The sequence below is a fragment of the Staurois parvus genome, unplaced genomic scaffold (assembly GCF_062004578.1).
Source record: "Staurois parvus isolate SC_StPar_1 unplaced genomic scaffold, SC_StPar_1.0 ptg001134l, whole genome shotgun sequence".
In the NCBI taxonomy this organism is placed as follows: domain Eukaryota; kingdom Metazoa; phylum Chordata; class Amphibia; order Anura; family Ranidae; genus Staurois; species Staurois parvus.
The window spans coordinates 1,995,342-2,019,196 of NW_028318930.1; the positions used below are offsets into that span (position 1 = coordinate 1,995,342).

The following is a 23,855-nucleotide window of genomic DNA, read 5'->3' on the forward strand; positions in this document are numbered from 1 at the left end:
GTGCAGAGCAGTATAGGCACTTATTTTTAATGTATTACATAGCTATACCTGCAAAAGGGGCCAGCCTGAAGTGATCTAGCGGGACTGAATTTTGACTAACTTTCCACTTTAACAGGCCTAATCCACACAGGTGAGGTGTTGCAACCCAGTTTACTCTCTCCCAGGCTGTGGTATGATTCTTCACCGTGCCAGTCTAGCAGTCTCCATCTGCTTCCCAATAGATACTTGTGAACGAATGTTGGCAACAAGGTGAAAAGTAAATGAAATCCTCTTTATTGAAAATGATGAGTAAAATGTTCCATAGCATGACCCACGCTAACATGTTTCAGTCCAGAAAATACCTTATTCATAGCCATCATTAACAGAAGTAATACCTTTTAAGAAACTGAGAAAAAAAAACTGTACAGACCATCCCTTTTTAAACATTTGGGTCTGGGCTTGAAAAAAACACATAAATGGCAAAGGGCAAAAAAAAGGTTTTAGAACTTCACAATATCTTCAACTTTGTTTCATGATCACACCCTTTAAGTATTTTGCTGTGTTCCTGATCTGCATGTCTGTGCCTCTTATTGTGTGGTTAGTATAAAGAGTGTGTGGATGGTGAGAATTCTTTTAAGCATGAATACGTAGAAAAACAAATTGCATGGTTACTGAATTATTAATTTGTGAGCAGAATTATTAGACTGTTTGGAAGTATTCATTTGGATTTGCATGCGGATTTGCACATTTTAAAGTTTGTTTTAGTAATGTCTGATTTTTGGTTACCCATAGTTTTGAAAGTTAGGTGGTATAAACTGGATAATCACATTTGTTTTCATAGCACAGCGTTTTCCAGGAACATGAAGAATGCTGTGCTTGAGCTCTGTTGTATAGGGCAGTGTGTTATATTGCCCTAAGGTGATATTCCCAGTTGCTGACAATGCGGTATGTTCTGCTTATAAAGCCCTTGACGAGGCTCCTAAGATATAAATCAGCTGCAGCAGATCATGCGTCTGACTGGAACACCTCCCTTGTATCTCATTAACAGGATGCCCAGCCATGAGGTGAGGTGCCTATATTTGCTACATAATGTATAGCTAAAAACAAGCTGCATATAAAGTCTGGGCTGAGTTTAAATAAGTGCTTCAACGGGACGGTTGAGCAATGCTATACGATTGGCGAGCCTCAAATACTCTGGCTGTAGGTTCTGAAGTTCAGAGGATGCTTATTCAAGCACGTGTGATCCACTGCAACCAAGCACAAGTTGGCTTTTATCATCTAGTGCGCAGACTAGTCAAATCCGGTTTTTCTTTGGTTTGAATAATCTACAGAAGTTTTGCAAAATTCAGAAACCTAATTATGTGAGATCTGCCCTAAATGTGCTGTTTTTATACATAGAATGCAGTTCCATTCTAACCCCCCACACGATGGAGTTGCTTCTTTCCAGCATCTAATAGTGTAGAATTGTGTACACCTCTGCCCCTGATTCCCATAAACATTGCAGCACTCTCCCGCAAAAAAAAAAGAAAAAAAAAAAAAGATTTTACTTGACTGGAGTTGCTTTTACACACTTTTGCTGCCTCAGGTGTAAGTATTCCATCCATGGCAGCGCTGGAACGTAAACTGTTTTTTGCTGTCAACTTTTTAATAAAGCAGCTCAGTCACTTCTATATGCTGTGAAATGTGACAGTTGAGTATACTCTCATATTAACATAAACGTGATTGCATATGAAAACGACAATTTGGTCACACATTTTAGATATCACATGCATGTTGGATTAAGAGCAGTAATTCTAGAACCATTATTCACTGTTAACTCTAAATTCATGAGCTAAAACTATACATTTGCTAAGACGCTATTTTATTTGATAGCACAATTATTGTTTGACATTAAAATTTCAACAGCCACTATTTTATTCTATAGAGTCTCTGCTTTCAGGAAATGTAATGTTTGAGGGTTTTAAGTGATCTTCAGGCATACAATATGCATTTTTAACGTGTGCAAAAAAAAAAACTGTCCGTGAAAGGGTTACATTGTAAGCTGGTTTCTACAATTATGTATTAGTCAACCTACAATGCATGCTCTCACTTTCTGTACTTAACGTAACTTTTCATGGAACTGGAAATTACTGATTTAGAGGCAGTCTTTATTAACTGATCTTCTCTACCTTTTCTGCCAATGCCAGGCACGGAACTATATCCAGTCACTGCCATACATGCCGAAAATGAATTTCGAAGATGTCTTCCTGGGAGCCAACCCTCAAGGTTTTTAAAACCATTTATTTTACATGAATTTATTCTTTATTACCTACTAATTTTTTTTTTTCTTTCCTGATTGTATATTGTTACTTTTTGAAGTTTTGAGTTAGTTTTGAAAAAAGTAAAAATTTGCATGGTTTTCTAAGGATTAATAGCAAATACTAGTGCACAATTTGGCACTTATTTAACCCCTTGGTGCCAAGTGTACGCAAATTAGTGGCCCCACTAGACTGGTTTTTTTTCCGTGGGGCCGCAAATTTTCATATCTGTCTTTGTGCTGGGAGCATGCTGCATGGCACTCTCCCAGCACAAAGACCAGGGTGTCAGTGAGAGCGATTGGGACCCGGAATTCGTGATTCTGAGTCGCATGATCTCTGTGAAAGCCTCTGATTGCATATCACAGTGATCAGTCACTGTGTAGCCCACCCCCCTCGGTTTCTCTCTCTGAATGGAGGAGAGATACACATTGTCCTGAAAAAAAAAAAACCAAGGTATAATTCACCTGGATGCACAAAGTAGTTGTGATGATATATACAATTTTGCTAACAAAGTTGCAAAATTGTGGTTGGGCTTTAACCGCCTCCTGCCTGCCATATAAGGAAATGACGGGCACAAGGCGGTTCTCTCGTTCTGGGAGGACGTCATATGACATCCTCCCACTCTAACCGCGTGTGTGCGGCTCCGGGGGCATGCAGCGCGGCGATTGGTGGTGCACTGTGTCCCTTGGACACAGCGGATCAAGGATCATTGGACAGAGCCAAAGACGTCGGCTCGGTCATGTGATCAGCTGTGTCCAGTCACAGCTGATCGCATGTAAATAAGGAAATGCCTGTTATCGGCATTTCTTTTTTTCACGAGCTGTCACGCTGAGAGCTCAAGAGGAGAGTCGGTAATCGGCATTCATCACAAGGGACATGTACACTGATCATAAGGGCACTGATGATCAGTCTAGCCCCAGCAGTGCAACATGTCAGTGTCCATCAATGCCAGCTGCCAGTGCCACATCAATGACACATCAGTGCCCATCAGTGCCGCCTATCCGTGTGTGTCAGTGCCGCCTATCAATGCCATATGAGTGCTGCCTTTCAGTGCCCATCAGTGATGCCTGTCAATGTCCATCAGTGCCACCCATCACTGCAGCATCATTAGCGCACATCAGTGAAGGAGAAAAATCGCTTATTTTACAAAATTTTATAACAAAAACTAAGGAAAAACGGGTTTTGTTTTTTTTAATTTTCAGTTGTTTTTGGTTTGTTTAGGAAAAAATAAAAAACTCAGAGGTAATTAAATACTACCAAAAGAAGGCTCTATCTGTCCCAAAAAAATTATAAAATTTCATTTCAATGATAAAAATTTCACTGCGCAATTGTCATTCAAAGTGTGACAGCACTGAAAGCTGAAAATTGGCCTGGGCAGGAAGGGGATATAAGTGACCTGTAGGCAAGTGGTTAAGATTTGTTTTACCTCTAAGCGTGAAGGGTTAATGCTTGCTGTAGAATTGGTTGCCACCATGCACGTACACTGCATCTGAGGATGTAACAATTGTAGTTCAAAAACTTCTACCGCACAGCCAGGCAGATCAAACTGCTACTTCATTCAGCTTTTATTGCTGTGGGAATGACCTCCCTGCTAATTGGGAAGAGGGGATGATGCTAGCATGAAGAGGTAATATAGGCAGCTACTTTGCTAAACCAGAAAATGCATCCTGCAGTGTTGCAGGAGTGCAAATATCACAAGATTGGTTGACTAGTATTAAAAATCTCTCTGCAGGCAAAACTGTAAAAACCATGTGTATTTCAAATATTTCTGAAGCTGTAACCAACCCATTTATAAGGGATAACTGAGGTTAACTAGAGGTTGTTAAAGTGCCAGCTTTATGCAAAAAAAAAAAAAAAGTATTGCATGTCTCAGTTTAACATGAGATGCTCTGAACACGGAACAAAAAGCAGTTCAGCAATAGTTCTGCCAACTATGGCCCACCTCTTTGTTGGCTAGTTCTGCCAACGTTGAGGTGGGGAAGCTGATGACACGCATGCACTGTTGTCTGTGTACAATTAGGCAAAAATTGCCAGCAAAGAAGGAAAGTGTTTCTGTAAAGAGATATGGTCTCTGCTATAAAAAACCTACTTGCTTGCAAAGTGAGGTGAGCAAGCTTCTATAGAGATTATGTTCAAGCAAGCTTGACTAAAGCAGTATTAAACCCAAACACAAAAATGTAATATAGTGCAGCTTACCAACTCTTAGGAAATAACACTTTAAAAATTTAAACAAGTGCAGTCACCACATCTATTATTATCTCCATTCCTACAGTCCTTAGATGTGGTGGTAGTTTTTTTTTTTTTTCTTTTTTTTTTCCAAACGAAGAATATTTTTGGCAAATAAAGAAAATACCTGCTGATATTGCCAGAAAGTGTCTTTGTCACTTTCTGTGAGCTGCACTGAAGAATATTTTTCTTCCTAGGCTATCCTCTGTTATGTAAACTGATTGCCCTATCCCCCTGAGGTGGTGAGGTTTGAATGGAAGAAAGAGATTCTGTGGACAGGTGTTTTTTATACACTTAAGGAGTTGATGTTAGGAGCACCTTCTTAAATTGACAGGACTAATCTGTGTACCACATAAGCATTTAGCCAGTCTGTGGGAGCCAGTATGATTGTTGGTTGGTAGGGGATCAAATACTTATTTTACTCACTGAGCTGCAATTCCATTTATAACGTTTGTGTTTTTTCTGGATTTTTGGTTGATATTTTGTCCCTGTCATTTCAAATACACCTATGACAATTTTAGACCCTTCATTTCTTTACAAGTGGGCAAACTTGCAAAATCTTCAGGGGATCAAATAATTTTCCCCACTGTATTAGGACAGTAGCCTAGGGTGACAGCTATGGCTTCCACCATAGACTGTGTAGGAATGATGTAGCCACTCAAGAACAAGATGTGCAATATTTTTAGAATTGTTAGGTGAATGCAGCCACCACGCCAATGACCAGAACGCTGCAATATATAAAATTTTTTGGATTTGGATAAAAGTTTACCATATTGCTTTAGCAATTTGTGTAAGTTTGCCCCTAGAAGTTATGGTATTATTTTCTAAAATCGCAGTGGCGATATGTGATAACTTCAGTCCTCCTGCTTAGCTTCAATCTGCTTCAAATAAACTGGAAAATGATACATTGTGTTCATTTCATCCCATGAATTTACTGTTTGTATTTTAAAACTTTTGACTTTTCTTTCTAATCCTGTTGTCTCAGCTGTAGACCTTTTGGAGAAGATGCTTGTTTTAGACACGGACAAGAGGATTACTGCAGCAGAAGCATTAGCCCATCCCTATTTTGCTCAGTATCACGATCCAGATGATGAACCTATAGCTGAGCCATATGACCAAAGTTTTGAAAGTCGGGAGCTTGACATAGAAGAATGGAAAAGTAAGTGTACAAAATACCTTTCTCTGTGGCCTTTTTTTAGGATTTTAAGAATACAATCTACAATGTATTGCAAAGATTTATTGCAGCTGCCCAGATTTGGCCTCCCTCTGTAGCATATTTTTGATTAGAGCCATATATAAAGAGATCTGTACAAAGTCAAGTTTAGACTGCATTATCTGTCAAAGAATTGTATAGCAATTTTCCCCTCCCACACACCAAGGCTAAAATACAGCATGTTTTGCACACATCTGTAAAGATTAGTAGCCTTCCTGGATGCATATGCCAATCCAAAAATGGACATTCTCTGTATTTCATGTGAGGCAGAGGTGGTCGATACAGTGGGCCTAACTTGCTGCAACTCTTATAGCACGCACCTCTTTTTAGATATGTGCATTTCAGTTATGTTTCAGGTTAGGGATTGCATAGAGGCACCTTGTCACAGTCTAGCAGTATTATGTTGTTTTCAGTTCCTGGTCCCAATGAGCACCCTTTCAATGGCTCCCCTCACTCTATGGCAGACCTACAAAGAAAAAGCATTAGGGACAAGAAAACAGGACCCTAATCTAGAATGGAGGCTAGGATGGGTTGTTATTACCACCTTGGGGCTTCAACCTCTGTTAGCATTTACAGCAGTCTTCTCTCTGACACTCTCCCCTTCTCAGACATTTCTATTGCCCCATCTGGAATCCCGCACTTCTCCTACCTTACCAAGTAAGATTTGCAGTGTCCATGCATACCTTCGATAGGTCAGATCGACCTATATTAGGTCAGACCTAATATGAGTAGTCGGGGTCATAAGTGACCCCCCACCCCTCTTCATCAGGATTTTCCCCGGAAGTGTTTCAGGACATTTTCCAGAGATGGGGGGGATGTAGGACATGGATCTCCTTGCATCCAGATATAACCACAATGTGGACGGGGTGATGTTGGTCTTGAAATTTGAGGGCCTGCACAGTGGATGCACTGGTGACTCCGTGGGATCAGGTCTCCCTGTTATATGCCTTTCCTCCTTTATCTCTCATCTGCTCTTTCAGGCCAAGTCTGAAAGGAGAAGTATGGCCAAAGCTATTTTGGATATACTTCTATGGATCACAGTAATTCGTTCTGCACTCCTGTGACCCGTTCTCATCCTGCTGTTGGCTGATGTCTGTCCAGGCTCTGGAATGATACCGACTTTACAGTCTGAATCCACCCAGATTTCTGGATTGTCAGCTGGCTCAGCCTCTTGGTATGCTGCTGTGAGTTTGAGCCAGAACCCCCCCCCCCCCCCCTCAGTCCCCTCAACAGCCCAGCATTCCAATGAACCCTGGAGGGGCAGAGCAGAGAGCCGGTGACTGAAATTGTCTGATCTGAGTTAAGTGTCTTGAGTTGGCAGCCTTGTCCTACATGGAATCCTTTCTGGTTTTGCCTAGGGAGCAATGTGGTATTAAGGCCAAGGACCTCCTTTTTGCCTAAAGTAGTTTCTCCCTTCCACCTGTACCAAGATATTAACAAACGTTGTGAGCGCTTGGAAGTGAAGAAAAGCTGCTAGCACTAAAAGGTGACAACCCAAAAAATAAAATGTGCAGCGCTAAAAAAATGCTACATGTAAATTGTATATAGCAATATACAATCACAAAATGCAAGTGAATCATGTAATAACGTTATGAACCGTGAGGTATACAATGGTATTAGTAGTAACATACATCAATAAGCACCCAAAGACACTTCTTCTGTGGGACCTTCACCCTTATGACATAAATCTGGCAAACATACACCCAAAATAAGATCTGTGATGGCCTCCTTCCTTGTGGTGGACTCCAACAGAAAATGACCAAGATGCACCTTAATAAAAAGACGTTCACACACTGATACGTATATAGTGTAGTAATTTATTCACATAGCAATAAAATCCACGGAGTACTTAAAAAAAAAACAAAAAAAAAACAAAAAAACTAAGCCGAACTTGCATGAATGGCTGCCGGACCATGCACGGCCTTGGCCTTGGGTACGTCAGCATGTAGGCTCCTCCCTAAAGGCCATGCATGGTTCGCCACGAGCAAGGCGGCCATAAGAGCAGGTCTTATTTTGGGCATATGTTTGCCGGATTTCTGGTAAGTGCATAAGGGTGAAGGTTCCACAGAAGAGTATCACCACTGGATTGTTGTCACTGATTTTCATGTTCAACAGTCAAAGGACTTTATTATTTATCAGTCACTTTGCACTATTCACTCTTTGGTGCTTATTGATGCATGTTATACATTTTATACCTGACGGTTCATAACATTATTACATGATTCACTTGTGTGTTGTGATTGTATATTGCTATATACAATTTACATGTAGCATTTTTGTAGCGGACATTCTGTTTTTGTACCAAGATATTGTTCTTTCCTTCAGCTGTCTGGCTCAAGTTTACCAAGAGGAAATTTCCAAATATTGTTTGGACATAGTTTGTGCAGGGTTTCTTTCTCGACACCTGCTTCCTTCTAGAAAGACTAGTCCTTTTTTTTTTTTTTTTTTTTTTTTTACCAACTTTCTGTGTATATATTATTAGCCATTGTATAAATACTTTTCTTGTAATACATTAAGGAACACCCATAGTTCCACCCCTCTGTGTTTTTATGATTACACGCTTACATTCTACAGGTTTTTTGTTTGCCAGTGTCCAGTCCTTCTGTAAGTAGCAGCATAACCCAAAGGTGTGAATGATTGACTGACTTCTTGTGTACCTCAATGTAATCCAAGAAAAGAGGGTGCAAGAATCCTAATTTTTAGTACTGAACATAATAAAATAAGTTTTAATAAATCGTATTCAGCATATGAAAGTTTTTTTTTTTTTTTTTTTTTTTGCAATTATCTGTTTTCACTTTTACATGAGAGAGTCTGTTGATCAGAAAAAATGCATCCACTCGGATTCAATGTTTTGTGACAGTAAAACATTAAAACCTCCATAGGGGATAAATACTTTTTATTGATTTGGTATGTAAAATCATTTAGCATGCTTCTTTTAGGAACTTTGCTTCTGTAGTTACTACCTAAAGAATGATAGCTTTGAGTTTCAATAGCATTGCCATAGAGCACAACTTTATTGAAACTGGCCATGTGTGTGTGTCTCCATCCACCTGTCTCTTCTGGAAAATTCTATTTAGTATAAGGATTCAGCTGTCAAAACACACTGTGTTGTGTCCTGGCAGCAGAAAGAATCTTGTGTGACAGGTGAACAGTGGATTCACTTGAATGCATGTCATAATAGGTGTGTCAGCAATATACTGCATTTAGCATCCTATTTATATATTTTATGGAAATAAAAACTAAATTTGAGGTTTAGCTTCTATAAAGTGATTTGCAGGAAATATATTAAATTAAAACATGAATTCTATGTTAACCACTTCCCGCCCACCTGCAATATACTGCGGCAGCTATAGGCAAACCGACGTACACAGCTGTGTCACAAGGGGGGAATCCCAATGAATGGGACCCGGTGATCATGTGATCGCTACGTGATCACAATGTAAGCAAAACTGTTATGAATCAATCTCATTCATAACAGCTGTGCTCCTCTTCCTAGTGAGCTGTGATTGGCCCACAGATGTCACATGATACATGGACCCTATCACAGTACCCTGTACCATGTGACTAGTTCCAGCCAATCACAGATCACTATCCTGAGCTGTCAAAAATTAACTCAATCATGACAGTTCATGAATGAGTTAGGTTCATGACAGCAAGCTTTGCATTGCAGGAGAAATTATCTTTATTTCTCCTGCAAAGCAAAGTGTAAAAAAAGAAAAAAAAATCCCTGATCACCCCCACAGTAGTTAATATGGTAACGTTGTACTATTCTGATAAAAGTATTTTAAAAAATTTTAAAAAATTTGACTTTTTTTTTAAAAAAAAATTCTCAGTATGGTATTTTTTTTTTTTTTTCATTTTTACCTACTTGGCAGCCGCTTACCCACATTTTGTGGGTGAGCAGCAGCTCTTAGCAATGCGATGTAATCTTGCGTCATTCCTATTTTGGGGTGTGAACACACCTGTGCCTGCCGCTGCCCCCCCCACACCCGTCGGTCCAGGGAGAGAAGAGAACACTGCATCGAGTAAAAGCACTAAAGTTTACACACACGTTAAATTAGCACATTTAGCCCTTTGATCACCCCGTCACCCAGCCAGTGCCATTAGTACAGTGTCAGTATATAGAATTTTTTACTGATACCTGTATTACTGCCACTAGCGACATCAGATAACATCACGGTCAGTAAGCTCCCCTCCCAGCCAGGGTCAGCTAGCATTAGATTGCCCGCAAACTACTGCACTCACGCTATAGGTCGCTGATCACCCCCATTACTAGTACAGTGTTCACGTATAAAGATATTGATCATGAACAGAACTATACTAGTGCCTCCTTTGTATAGTGTCCCCAAAAACGCAGTGTTACCAGGATCGGCCCCGTTCATGCCCAGCACTAACGTTTAGCCCGTCCGCTGTTTTTCATGGAAGATTTGTACCAATTGATTGTGGGCCAAAGCAATTTATACACACAACTATACATCGCTGCCCACCCAAATTCAGCTTTTGCCAGACAATTCGCATGGAAACCTATCACGATTTCTGAATTTAAAACTGTTTTGGGCCTACCCCTCAACATGGGCATTATATAAAAAAGAATGAATTGCGGTCATATTGGTCCACAGAGCCAATGCAACGTATGCCCATGTTCTCTGCTGTTACATATATGCCCAACATGGACCAGCAATGTACTGGTACGTCGCTGGACTTTGAGTGGTTATACTGGGATGATGCCTGCAGGTACAGGCATCATTCTGGTACCATTTTCTTCAGATGGCGGTCGGCTTTCCTGTAAAAGCAATCCTAGTGGCCAGTTAGCTTCTGAATTGTTTTTACGAGCAGCTGGGAAGGGACTCCTGTCCGAGAATGCAGCCGGCAGTTCCGCTGGCTGACCATAGAGCCGGTCAGAGATCAACCATCATCCAATCATCAGTCGCCCTCGGTCTGGAGCTCCTTGCAAGATTTCGCCTCATGGAATAAGGATGATCATGAGAAAAGTAAGGGATCAGCCCAGAACTACACGGGAGGAGCTTGTGAATGATCTCAAGGCAGTTGGGGACCACAGTCCACAAATACTAGCTGCCAACTACTATTCCAGGCAATTTCCTGGCAAGGGAGCAAAGCGAGGACATCAACAATATATGAACCCCTTTCTATGGCATTCCCTTTTTGCAGAGATGCACCAATGTAGCTCCTGAGGAAGTGACCCACTATCGTGAAACCTGTTGAGCAAAGTATAATCAGAATTGGGATATCCCCCTTGGATGGAGTCTAATACCATAGAAATTTGGTGGCCTTCGGGGCACCATAATGATAATCAGTTATAGGGGGCAACTTATTCCAATTCCAGATGTAATTCAATGTGTTGGTGCTATTCTGACTGTATGTTTTTAATCTAAAAAAAAGTTATTTTACATTTCTTCCTGTTTTTAAGCTCTAAGATTGTAATAAAGAAGGTATCTTTTAACTAAAAATTTACTGTGAACTGTACATGCCTATAAAGTCCATATGTATCCAAATTATACACCATATATTGATTCTAGGATGTGGCGCAAGGAATTAGTTATCGGTTTCTATAGTACCAGCCTATGACAACAGTTCAACTTCTATAATTCTGTTTTTCAGATCAATGCCATTTGTTAGGATTACATATAAACCTCATCCCTTTGAGAGTCACAAAACGACACTTTGTGCAGCTGAAGGCTCACTGTTCTTGGCCTTCTTTGATGACTAGGAACCAGAGTAGTTGCTGATCATGTGGTTGCTGTTTGCTATGAAATTGTGATCACTTGCAGACTGGAGGCTTCTTTGACAAAGTAAGCCTTCTACCTGCAGACCCTTGTGTAGATGCAAAAAAATAAAACACAAGTACACCTAATTGCAAAGTTCCTGATATTTATTAAAACATTAAACGGAGTTCCAGCTGGAAAAAAAAAAAAGTCAGCAGCTACAAAATCTATAGCTGCTGACTTGTAAAATACAGCCACTTGAAACCTGGTCGTGGCGGGGGATTTTAATCTGTGTTTGGATCCCAGATGAGATGTGTCATCTGGGGGGAGGAGAGAGGAGTCTTAAATCTTTAAAGGCGGTATTGTATAGATATCAGTTGGTTGATGTGTGGAGGATAAACCACCCGAGGGAAAGAGAGATTACACCTTCTTTTCCCATGTCCATGGTACATATTCAAGATTAGATTATAATGGTGGAGCATAGACAGTTGGAGATAGTGAAAGGATCTAAGATTGAAGTTATGTCACTATCAGACCATGCTCCAGTCACGATGAGGTTTCAAATGGGGAGTGGAGAACATAAAATATTATCTTGGAAATTGAATGATTCACTTTTACAGGATCCTGAAGTGGAGAAGAGGATAAAATGGGAAATTGAAAAATTTTTTGAGATAAATGAGACCGTGAGAATGTCGGAGGGCAATAGTATGGGAGTCACATAAAGCTTAGGAATATTGAGAAAAAGAAGGAAAGGGGGAAAAAAAATAAAACAGGCCATAGAAGTACTGCAAAAATTGGAACAAACCCACAAAAAGGAAAAGGGGATGGATAAATACCAGAAGATAATACAGAAAAGGGACGAGTTGAAAGAACTGATGGAACAAGATTCTAGGAGGATATGTAATAGAGTAGCGAAAGAAAGATATCAATGGGGGAATAAACCAGGAAAACTCAGGTGAGGAACTTTATTGGAAAAATTAGTGACGGGAAGGGAGAGAATCTGTTTAAAACCTCTGACATTGCCAGGAGGTTTCATAATTATTATAGTGAACTTTACAATGCTGGAGAGGATTAGGAAAAGTAATGACATAGGTGATGGGGCACATAAATTCGCTGCTTATGCAGATGACATGCTGTTCTACGTGGCTAACCCTGGGATAACTTTGCCCAACTTAAGGAACTAAAACAATATGGAGGAGTATCAAACTTGAAGATAAACCTGGTTAAATCGGAAATCCTAAACATCAATCTTACAGTTACAGAAAAGCAAAGATTACAAAAAGCGTTACCATTTTCCTGGAGGGAAAACGAAATAGGATATCTTGGAATAAAACTAGCGACTTCGGTAAAAAGCATATGCCAAACAAACTATATTCCCCTGATAAATGAAATAAAAGATGAGTTGAAAAGATTAGTAAAAGGGGGGGCCTCGTGGGTTGGTAGAATTAACTTAGTCAAGATGGTGATACTCCCAAAAATTTGGTATAAGTTTCAGATGCTCCCGATATCTTTACCAGGAACTTTCTTTGTAATAATTGGAAAGATGATTACTATGTTCATATGGGCAAATAAGAGGCCTAGGATTAGGTATTGGGTGTTATGCAGAGCAAAAGCAAATGGAAGACTGGGGTTACCGAATATAAAGAAGTATTACAGAGCTGTAATATTGTCACGGGTGATAGATTGGTTCTTTAATTCACAAGGGAAATGTTTGGTAAAGATGTAAGGGCAATTAAGTAAATCACAATTAGATAAAATGATTTGGATACCGCATGGGTTTCGCACATTAGACGTAGAAACGAGTGAATTGACTAGGATAGTGTTGGATACATGGGACAGATTACACAATAAGGAAAAATGGGAATTTAATTCACTATTGATGCCATTAGTGGGAATAGATTTTTTTTGTACCAGGAAATTGGATAAAGGATAAAAATGCACGTTTGAAAGATATTTTATAAAAGGGAGGAGATTATGCACGTTTCAGAATTTAAAAAAGAATAAGGATTTGTTTGTTAGAATAGATGAAGGGAAGTATAAACAGTTATCTCATTTCGTTGCAAACTTACCACAACCATTTAGGGATGTAGGAGAAATTAACCAGTTTGGGGCTTAATTCAGCATTCATAAGTTTTTCAAACACATCACCTCTAAGATATATAAAATCCTTGTGGACTTAGAGGATGTAGAGCCCCCAGGATATTTAGGTAAATGGGAGAGGGAACTAGGCATAAAAATTAGCCCTCAGCAAAAGGAAGGTATTTTTAACCTAACACACAAGGCAATAAATGTGTACAGTAGAGATGAACTACAAATGCCTGGCTAGATGGTATCTAACATCCAGTATAACCCATAAGCAGCAGGGGGAAAGTTCCCCATGGTGCTGGAGAGGATATGGAGAAAAGGGTAATATGGAGCACATCTGGTGGAGTTGCCCAAGAATACAGGTTTACTGGAGGGAAATAGCCTATTATATCAAGGAAATATGTGGGGTAAATATTCAAGGGGATCCACTGAAATGCTTATTCTATTATTCTAAGCCCATGGCGGAAGTAAAGAGGAATAAAGTATTGTACCATTTAATCAGTGTAGCAAAGGGTTTGATACCAAACTTTTGGCTAGTGACAGGGGTTCCGAGGGTGGTGGATTGGTTAGATAGAGTGGAAGGCATCTTTAGAATGGAAGAACTGAGAGGCCTAGAAGAGGACAAGATGGGAATATCTAAAAGAATATGGAGTACTTGGTTAAACTTTAAAACCTCAGAATCTTATATAGAATTAAAGTAAAGGAGGTAGCCTAAGAAATTAGGATGAGATTGGTCTGAACAACAAGCGATGGAGAAATGGATATAGATAGAGAAAGATAAGACAACGATGGTGGGGTGGGCTAGAATGGGGGGTGAGAGAAGGGGGGGTTATAGAATGTATTGATATTTATTTAGGGAAGAAATTAAAAAGTATATGTAGGAAGATTAAATGTTTTAATGCTATTTGTATAATTATGAAATAAAAAGTTAAATCGAAAAAAAAGAAAAGAAAATACAGCCACTTGTCCCTCGGTCCAGCAGTGTCCTCACCTCACTGGTTTCACCGGCCGTCTTCTCTCCCTGGCGCCGGCATCTTTAGTGTGGGCACCTGGCTGTGACAGCTTGCAGCTTCACAGGTGGGTGCCCAATGAGCATGCGCGAATGGCCCCGTAGTCTTCTGGGACCTGTCACGTGTCCCAGAAGACTACAGGGAGGGGGGTGGGGGAGGAAGACAACTTCCGATTGCCTAGGCGATCGCAGCATAAGTGGGAGCTGGTACCTGTCGAATTTGAGTTCCCGCTCTCCCCTCCTCCCCAAAGGTGCCAATCCTTAATGGGGAGCGGGGGGGACAAAGCGTTAAAGCGGAACTTCCCCTCTTGGGTGGAGCTCTGCTTTAAATAAAGATCCAATGCGTATATTGCACTTACATGGAGACCTGAGCACAAGGGCGCACATATGGCATACAATAAAGATGTTCTTCGTGTCTGTGGAACAAGTTGGAACAGTCTCTCTTTTTGCTGGCCAGAAAGAGAACCCCTCTTGAAATTCTTTCCTGCAGTAGTGGCAGCCTTCGTGGGTGGATTGAGATCAGTATCTGTGTGATGTGTGTAAAGTATGGTAAAACTTGTGCAATTAATTAGTGCCCTCAATTATATATGATTCTAGATTATATCCAGCAGAGCCACCCCCAAGAATTTATATAATGGGTATTAGAACTGCTATGATAGAACGTCAGAACTTTTAGAAAGCGAAAAGGAATCATTATACAAGGGCTAAGCAGTTTGATATATTTGTGTTTGTTTGTTTTTAATGTACTCTTGACACTTTTGTAATAGAATGACTGACCACTTTGAGGTTGGTTTTTGTTGCTATCTTTGACCCTCTGGAAAGATTAGCCCTCTCTATTTGTCCTGGTGACATGTCCTAAGAACAGAACTTGATGGGAATCAAAAAAATTCTAACATTATCACAGAAACTAGAGCTATAAGGAAATGCGCCCCAAATGTTGTACGTTTTTATGACCATTAAGAGGATTTCCATTCACTTTGGAAAGATTTTTTTTTATTTTTTTGTTTCCTGTTGTGTCTACAGATAAAGGAAAATCTCCATGGTCAGACACAAGCACACAGGACAGGACACCAAAAAGGGACTCTTAACCATTCCCTACTGTATTTAAAAAAATTTAATGTGTTTTTTTTTTTTTTCTTCTTTTTTTACTCTACGTATAATTTAATTTAACACACTAACAATCAAGCTGTAAGTGGAAGGCCCTGCACTTTGAGTCAATGACCAACAGGTGTAGCAATTAGGATCTTATTACCTTCTTCAAAGTCATACTAATGTCTCTCTGCAGAAAAAGGTTGAAAAAAATGTATTTCTTATCACTTCAAAATTACTGAGCAGAACTTAAAGCTTATCTGTGGTCAAAATGTAAAATCATATATTCATGTCCACATTGATTTTCAATTACTTCTAGCCTATTCCCATTACTCCCAATTATTTTGAAGTTAGTAGACTTAGTGAAGTTCCCCACACATTTACTGTCTGGAATTATGTGACGTGTATTCACTGTTTCCTGTTGACAGGCACTGCTGTCACAGAATTCAGAGACTACATTCCAAACTACATTTTATTGTGCAGATGCCACTGTTTATTCGTGCACATCTTTTTTTCTTTTAAGAGCTTAAAGCAGTAATAATCCCAAAATCAAACATTTATTGTGTTGCAGCTTACCAATTCTTAGATGTGGTGGCTGCATTTTTTTTTTTCTTTTTTTTTCCTCTATTTTCATCTGGTGATGTGGCCAGTAAGTCTGTTTTTCAAAATAACAAGCTCTCTTGTAGATGTATCAGTTTACAGGGATGAGACAAACCATTTACAAACATTCCCCTGCCTGACAGTGCTGCTGTGTGTTGTGCCTCCTGTGCTCCTTCATCCCAAGTGGGGGCACTCTAATACAGGAGATGTATTACTGGCTGGCCAGATCATTAGGTGAAAACAGAGTGGGAAAAAGACTAAAAATTAAAACTAATGCAGCCACCACATCGAATGGTAAGCTGCAAAATATATTTGTTTTGGGTTTAATAGCACCTTAAGGGTTGACCTTTGCCTTACCACGTCTCAAACCTGTTGTACCCTGAGACCTACACTAGATTAAAAGACCAAGTGTGAGACTTGAAAAGTGGCAAAGCCAAGTATCTTTGATAGGTAAAGTCAAGATTTTCATATAAGGGGTGGGGAGAGGTAATAAATTACTTGTCTCCTAGCTGGTGCCATTATGGACAACCAGTGAAAAAGTACCGGTAATTAGAAATGAGTAGTAATTCTTCACTTACGCTACCCTTTTGTTTTCACTTCTAGGTTTAACATATGAAGAAGTACTTTGCTTTGTACCTCCACCACTGGACCCTGATGAAATGGAATCTTGAAAGAGGCTGTTCCAAAGGTGTTTTGTCGCTGTGAAGACATTGGTGGAGGGGTCTGTTTACCACCTCCAGCTGTCAAAAAAGTGCCTATCAGACTGTGGATCTGAGTGACTTGCATACATACATCTCTATATAATTTTTTTTCTTTACTGGGGAGAGTTATTTATATGGAATCTAACTATTGTTGCATGTTCCCCTAGCCCTCCAGCTGCCTCTCACTTTTTAAAAGTATATTTCTTCATCCTCTACACTCGCAGTATGACCTGTGCCACAGACCATTTTGGAAATACTAGTTAAAACAGTTGTGTTCAGTGCTCCTTTATGTCTTAATTTTTTTTTTTATTTTAAAGTGGGTGAAAGACAGACCAGATGTAGGATACAAAATATGTGCATTTTTAAGCAAATGGATTTGATTTTTAAGTCCTCACCAAACCCTTTTTCTTGATACTTGGACTGGGTTTAAAAAAAACCTGTTTTAAAATCCTTCATTGATGCTTAGTTTGTGAATATAAAGCCATTTTAAGAAAAGTCCTTCTCCTCTGCAGCAACATTTTAGGTTGGAATGGTTGAAGTTCTTTTAAGATAGGCATGCACATTGTAAGGTAGGGAAGGACAAGTTGTTGCCGAAACTGGGAGCCAACCAGTCTGATCCTAGAATGACAGGTCAGAGAACCGATGACAACACTAGGAAAGACATACACATTTTAGATGGCAGCTTTTTGTTTTTTTTTGTTTTGTTTTCTTTTTGTTTTTTCTTTTTTTCTTTTTTTAACATTGGCTACTTGCAAACGTTGCTATGTCCAGTTCTGCTGTAAGGTCTGATGGCAGTGAAGCAAATCGACTGCACTCTGGTGTAATCAGTTGTGACACTGGCTGTTTTATATGCAGGTTAGAAAACCAGGATGTCACATTTTATTAGTAAATAATGGACAGTCATTTTTCCTGTTTTGCTTACTATGGGATATTGTACTGTTCAAATTGCTCAGCAGCAAGAAAATGTTTTCTGTTTCCATGAAATTGTGTCCTAAACAGGTAATTGGAGCTACACGGAACTTTTGTGTCTAAAGTGTTTTTAAGTGTAAAAGAAAAAACAATTCTCTAGACTTCTAAAGTCAGTGGACACAGGAAAACCCAATGTAAAATGCATTATGCTCCAGTATCAAATATGATTTTTATGTAAAACTAAAAGACTATATCATTGAAAGTTTATAGATATATTTATGTTTACTATATGTAATAGTACTGTTTAATGATAATCATATAAAGTTGTTTACTGTTTTGTTCTTTGAAGTCTTTCCATATGATAGATTTTTTGTTCTTATTGGTTATACTTCCTATCTTTACTAAATTTCTATATGCTGGTTAAATATAACAAAGGGTAAAATCAGCTGGAAAATGGTAGTTAGAAACTGCCATTTTCATTATTTAAATTGTGGAATATTCAGGCTTTACATTTGCACACAACTAATTTTTCTATCATTCAGAAGTACGGCAGTAGTTTAATTAAAAAGTAATTAGTGCCTGTGGGAAGCACTTTAACACCATCTTGTGTTTTTAAGTCTACGTCCTTTCATTTATAGGACCACTATACCCTTGAGAGCAAAATTAACCTTCTCCTTACTCTAGATCTCCTGGGCCAGCTGCCTGGGAGCCAGGAATATGCGTACTGTTGGAGATGGGCAAACTAAGCACATGCAACCAAGATGTCATCCTTGTCTGCAGACAAGAATTTTACTTATTCAGACACAGGATGAGGAAGATAAAGAATTGCTACTTTACAAAACACAAAGTAGCTCTCCTTTTCTCCTTCCACAGTCTGCTAACTAAAGCAGCCCAGATCTGGGCAAAATAAGCTTCTGGTTTTCAGAGAATATATTTCTGCACTTCAAGTTGTGTGCATGATTGTTGATGTGCTGACACTCTGAAAGAGCTTTATTATAGAGATTCCTAACTCTGATTATCATATCTTCACCTTGTGAATTGGCCCTTTATTTGTCATGTGGATCAACCATCCTTTCTATGTAAGCTTGAACTATGCAGTGTTCTTTTAAGTGTGCCCATGTACATTAAGCATACACCTTTCCTTGTAAATAAAAATGGGAAAAAATGCCATGCTTAGTGTTACTACACCCAGGACCCTGTATTCACTATATCTGGTCTCCCGCAGTACACAGAACATGGAAATGCAGTTATTTTAGTAAATATAAACTGCTAAATACCTTTTCTCATCAGTAGTATATATCAGTCTTGTGACTTCTATTAGTGTCAGCTGAGCCCTGGTTAAATCTTTTAGGAGTTTTCATTCCGCTCTTACTGTACTATGAGGCTGCATAAAACCTAACACTCTGGGCATTGCCAATTGGCCCTGTGTCGATCACATGCACCCTGCCAAAGGGAAAAAAAAAAAAGTTCACTAGCAATACACACTAAACAGCATGTGCAAATTGATTCCTGAAGCTCTGTACTATCAGCAGATGGATTGTGGACAGTAGAAGAAGGGAAGTCAGAGATGACAAATGGCCTTTTTACACAATGTGGAGGATTAACCCCTTAGATTCCACAATGAGTATAACAAATATACTTTGCTGCATATACAGACTGATTTTTCTGTCGTGGGTTTAGTAACACTTTAATATGTGGTTTAACCAGAAGCCAGTGTTTAAATTTGAAGAAAGACAGTGCTAGCTTTATTTTTGTTTTTGTTGCAGAACCAGACTAAGATTACCTTTTGTATGGCTGTGTACTTGCTGTAGAACTACACCAATAAGTGGAAAGCTCTAAGTTATAGAAATGTGAGCTTAGATCAGGGCTCTATAGCTCCATTCCTCAAGTTTCATTTGCTTTGGAAATTTTAGTAGTGTGTTCTCAAAATGTGAACTGTGTAGGAATAACAGCACTTGAGGCCTGGATGTGTGCAGGCCAAACTTAGATGTTTAACACTAAAAGCAGTGCCGCCAAATGCTTCTTGAGGTAGCCACTAATTGACCTTTTAAAGGTCTTCCTTACTTTTCTGAAGAAAGGGAAGTTACTGTGAAGTTACACACAGCTGGCTAGTTGCTCAGCATTATTAGGAACCTTGCCTCACTCTTTCAGAAAGCTCCTTCTGGATCACTTTATTATATTGTGAGGGCAGGGTCCCTAAGGTTATGGATCCCTAAGCCTGAATGCATTTGTGACTGAATTTGTCTGCTTTTGCTACACCAGTGCTAGTAAGAGTGCAAGAAAAACACTCATTTAGCACATGGACTCAACATGCAGTATTTATTTTTATGTTCCATCATTAAAATGCCAAACATGATAGCCCACAGTGCTTTAAATACTATCCTTATTGGCTATATTTCCATATTTTACAGTTAAAACCTGGAATTAAAATGGATTTAACTAGGATTTTTCCTGTTGTGATTACAGTGGCAGATATTTGAGGGCATATTGTTACCAGGTTGCTATAACTGAATTCTGATTCCCCCCTTCTTGGCAAAATCACTCTGCCTGCTTTAGTTTGAATGGAGACCTCTTTGAGATCAGCAATTTTCAAGTATTGGCACAGGGTTTTTTTTTTTGGTTTTTTTTTGGGGAGGGGGGGGGGGTTAGTTGTTTTTTTTTAAATTTAAATTAACAGCTTTCTCCATCATTCTACAATAAAACAACACACCGTGTAGCATTTCAGTGACAGTCATTCATCCCATCCCAGCTTTGGATGTCTGCAAAACCTTTTTGCAAACCATCAACTTTCATACGGGCAGGCTCCACCAAGTGGATCCGCCTGCTCAGACGGGGATCTGTCCGCTAATCCCCACTGAGCAGGCGGATGAAAGGTCCATGTCCTCTCCACTTGTGCAGATCGGACATAGACACAGACCGCTATTCTCTATGGGGCAGTCGGATGTAAACGACCCACATGTCAGTTTACATCTGACTGTCGTCTGATCTGATTCGCCAGACGGATGGCGGATCAGATCCCAATCCATCTGTTTTTAATGGATAGGATCGGATGCTGGCAGATGTAAACTGATACATGGCCATTTACATTTGCCGCTCCAAGGGCAATGCATGGTCTGATCGGGTTCACTCGCCTGTTTTTCAAGCAGACCTGATTGGACCTTGCATTGCCCTTGGACCGGCTATTGTAAATGGTCATGTGTCCTTTTACACCTGCCTGCATCTGATCCGATCCTATCCTTTAAAAACAGATAGACCCAATTGGTCCTCCCTTGTGAATGGGCCCTTAGTAGCTTTTCTAATCTCTTCCTAACCCAGGTCATATTGTTGGATGCTCTTCTCTAGGTGTAGTTGCAGTTGTGCTAGATTTTTTTTTTTTATACCCTAAAGCGGTAGTAAACCTTGTAATGAAAAGAAAAAAAGAATATTCCCCTGCAAGGCAATGTCATAATATACTAGTATGCGATGCATACTAGCACATTATGTGAAACCTATCTTAAAACGAAGCCCTCCAGCAGTGCACTGTCACCACTGACAGGGCTTCCATCTCCACCTGGTCCGCGGGCTCCGGCAGCTTGAATGGCTGAGCCACCATGACGTCACTACTGTATATGTGTGCGGGAGTCACTTTTTACTGCACACAGCTCTGAAGGAACGGCGCGGCATGCCTTTCCTTCAGAGCGTATGTGTCTGTGCCTGTGCTGATTTACAAGTAAATATCTCCTTAACAGTGCAAGTTTAGGAGATATTTACAGTACCTACAGGTAAGCTTTATTTAAAAAAAACAGACTATTACAACTTTAATCCTGAATAGAAAAATTGATGTTTTTGTTCTTTTAACTTGGCCCTGATTTGTTCTCCATAGGTTTGCCACTGAGTCATTTTATTACCGAATTGGTATTCATGATACGGTTTTGTTTCATATGTGTTCTCTAACAAAATTTGGAGTCTTCCAGGAGCAGCAGTATACAACATATATTTAGAAATCATATGACTTGATTTTTAGAGAATGATTTGACTTCTGAAAACTTTGAGATACACCAGAGTTTATTTTAGATGTTGGTGAAGGAGGTGCATACTTTTATGCGTTTAGGACTTTTTATATTTATAGTTTAGGGAGCTATGATTTTCTCACTTCATCAATATAGACTGTTTTATACAGATAACTGTAGAAAATGAATTTTAATTCAAAGTTGAAGCTCTATTCCAAACAAATTTGGAAAAGGCCAAAGGGGTAAATACTTATGTATGGCACTATACACACTTAAATGGAGTATTTAAGATATTGAGTCTAAATGCCATCACTTAACTGTTAAAAACTGTTTATCCTGTAATTTTAATTATGTAGCAGTACAGTTTTCAGTGCATAGTTTTAATTGTACTATTGGGCTGATTTATCTAGGGTATCTTTGAAAATATTTTAGCCAATATAAATTAATGTAGCTGGCATTAAATTTGCGTATAATTATACAGATGTTTGTCAATATTACCAAATCATATTTAGTGAATGGGGCATTTTGTATTTGTTTTAACGTCCTCTGTATGGTACTGATCCTTTGCCTTTGAAAGAATGTTTTGTCTTGCTGAACTGATGTTTTCCTTTTACAGTTTCCTAATTTTTCAAGTGGCATACCTGTGTGCTTGCTCTGGCAAGGTTAGAACATGTCAAAGCAAGCCCACCAATGCCATTTGTGTGCAGATACCAGGATTCCCACAAAACATGTGTGTATTTCTTCTAAAATGGAATTAAGATGTTTACATTGAACAGAACTGCTGCACTTACACAGAAAACTCATATGGAGCTACACAAATGTTCATACATTTTGCTATTTTCTTGGTCTCCTCTGTGATGGATTTGCCATAAATAAGCACTGGTCAAATAAATCTTATTTTTAAAAGCTGTCATTTATGTTGTGTGCTTTATTTATGTACATCAGGATTTCCCATATCATCACATAAAAACAATTCTGCAAGCCTATTTTCCCCTACCGTCTTTCAGGCCAGCACTCTGAGAGACCTCGGCTCCTCCCCATCTGAGGAAACACCTCCACCTACAATAAAAAAGCTCCACTCCCCTCTGACCTCAGTTCAGGTGTTTCCTCCGGTAGGGAGACACGAGGAGGCGCAGGGCAGACGATAGGGGAGCCGAGGGCCGGATAGCCGGCTGAGAGGCCCGACGCAGCCGGGAGTGAAGGCCGGAGTGTCCGGCTGCATATCCTCCCTGGGCAGGCTGCGGGCAGTGAGAGTGCATCCCGGGGGACGGGACAAAGCACTTGCCTGCTCTTCGCCCCCCGACCCTCTCCGGCGAGGGGGGGCGTCGGGGTGGCCGTGGTGAGATCTGGGGAGGATCGGGGGGAGTTCCGCTCCTTCCCATGCTGGCGGTCTGAGGACTTTGCCGGGCCGGACGTTGGGAGACGACGGTTTCCGGCGGAAGGGGCGGGGCTTCGCCCAGGGCTGCGACTTCCGCTTCCGGTCGCGGCCCTCACACCACGGCGGCGCAAAATTTAAAAAGGCGGTGCGGTGCACAGCGGTCTGGGGGACAGACCAGCGCCAGGCGACCACCCTCCGGTACGGGATGTCGGAGGCACCGGGACCAGGAGATGCCAGCACCAGCCAGTCACAGGTAAGGTGCCTCAGTGGAGGCCTCCCCTACCTGTTGGCCCCTAGCAGTGGGAAGGTGGGGCAAGGGGTCTGCGGATTTGCAGGCCCTTTTTTGCTCTGCCAGGAAGGAGCAGGGGGGGGGTGTTTAGTGTTGGACTGATTAGGCTTCCCTCCTCCCCCCTTTCTTTTGTGTCTTTCAGGGCAAGGCCCGAGCTAAACTTAGGCACCAGGAGCCCAAGCGGAGATGCCCTTCCTGTAAGGAAGTTTTGAAAGAATCTTGGCGAAAGGTTCTTTGTGGCCCATGTATACAGGGGTTGGTGAGGGAGGAGAAGCCGGAACAGGGGGACCTAGCCAGGTCAGTGAAGGAGTTGGCTACCACCTTCGACTCCTTCAAATCCCTCATGGAGAGGTTTGCCCTCCCATTAT

At 40.3% G+C, this 23,855-nt stretch overlaps 1 protein-coding gene across 2 annotated transcripts in view; it reads left to right on the plus strand.

Annotated features, from left to right (window-relative positions):
• LOC149439308 (mitogen-activated protein kinase 14) overlaps positions 1-22,733 on the plus strand; it is a 68,734-nt gene extending 46,001 nt beyond the window's left edge. Inside the window, exons 9-12 of one of the 2 annotated variants that reach the window (XM_089659181.1) lie at positions 964-1,043; positions 2,166-2,244; positions 5,488-5,661; positions 16,825-22,733. In XM_089659181.1, coding sequence (XP_089515307.1) covers positions 964-1,043; positions 2,166-2,244; positions 5,488-5,661; positions 16,825-16,892 — 401 coding nt within the window. In that variant the 3' untranslated portion in view covers positions 16,893-22,733. The remainder of the gene's footprint in view (positions 1-963; positions 1,044-2,165; positions 2,245-5,487; positions 5,662-16,824) is intronic. The other variant, XM_089659180.1, reaches the window with a different exon arrangement.
• The last annotated feature ends 1,122 nt before the right edge of the window (positions 22,734-23,855 follow it).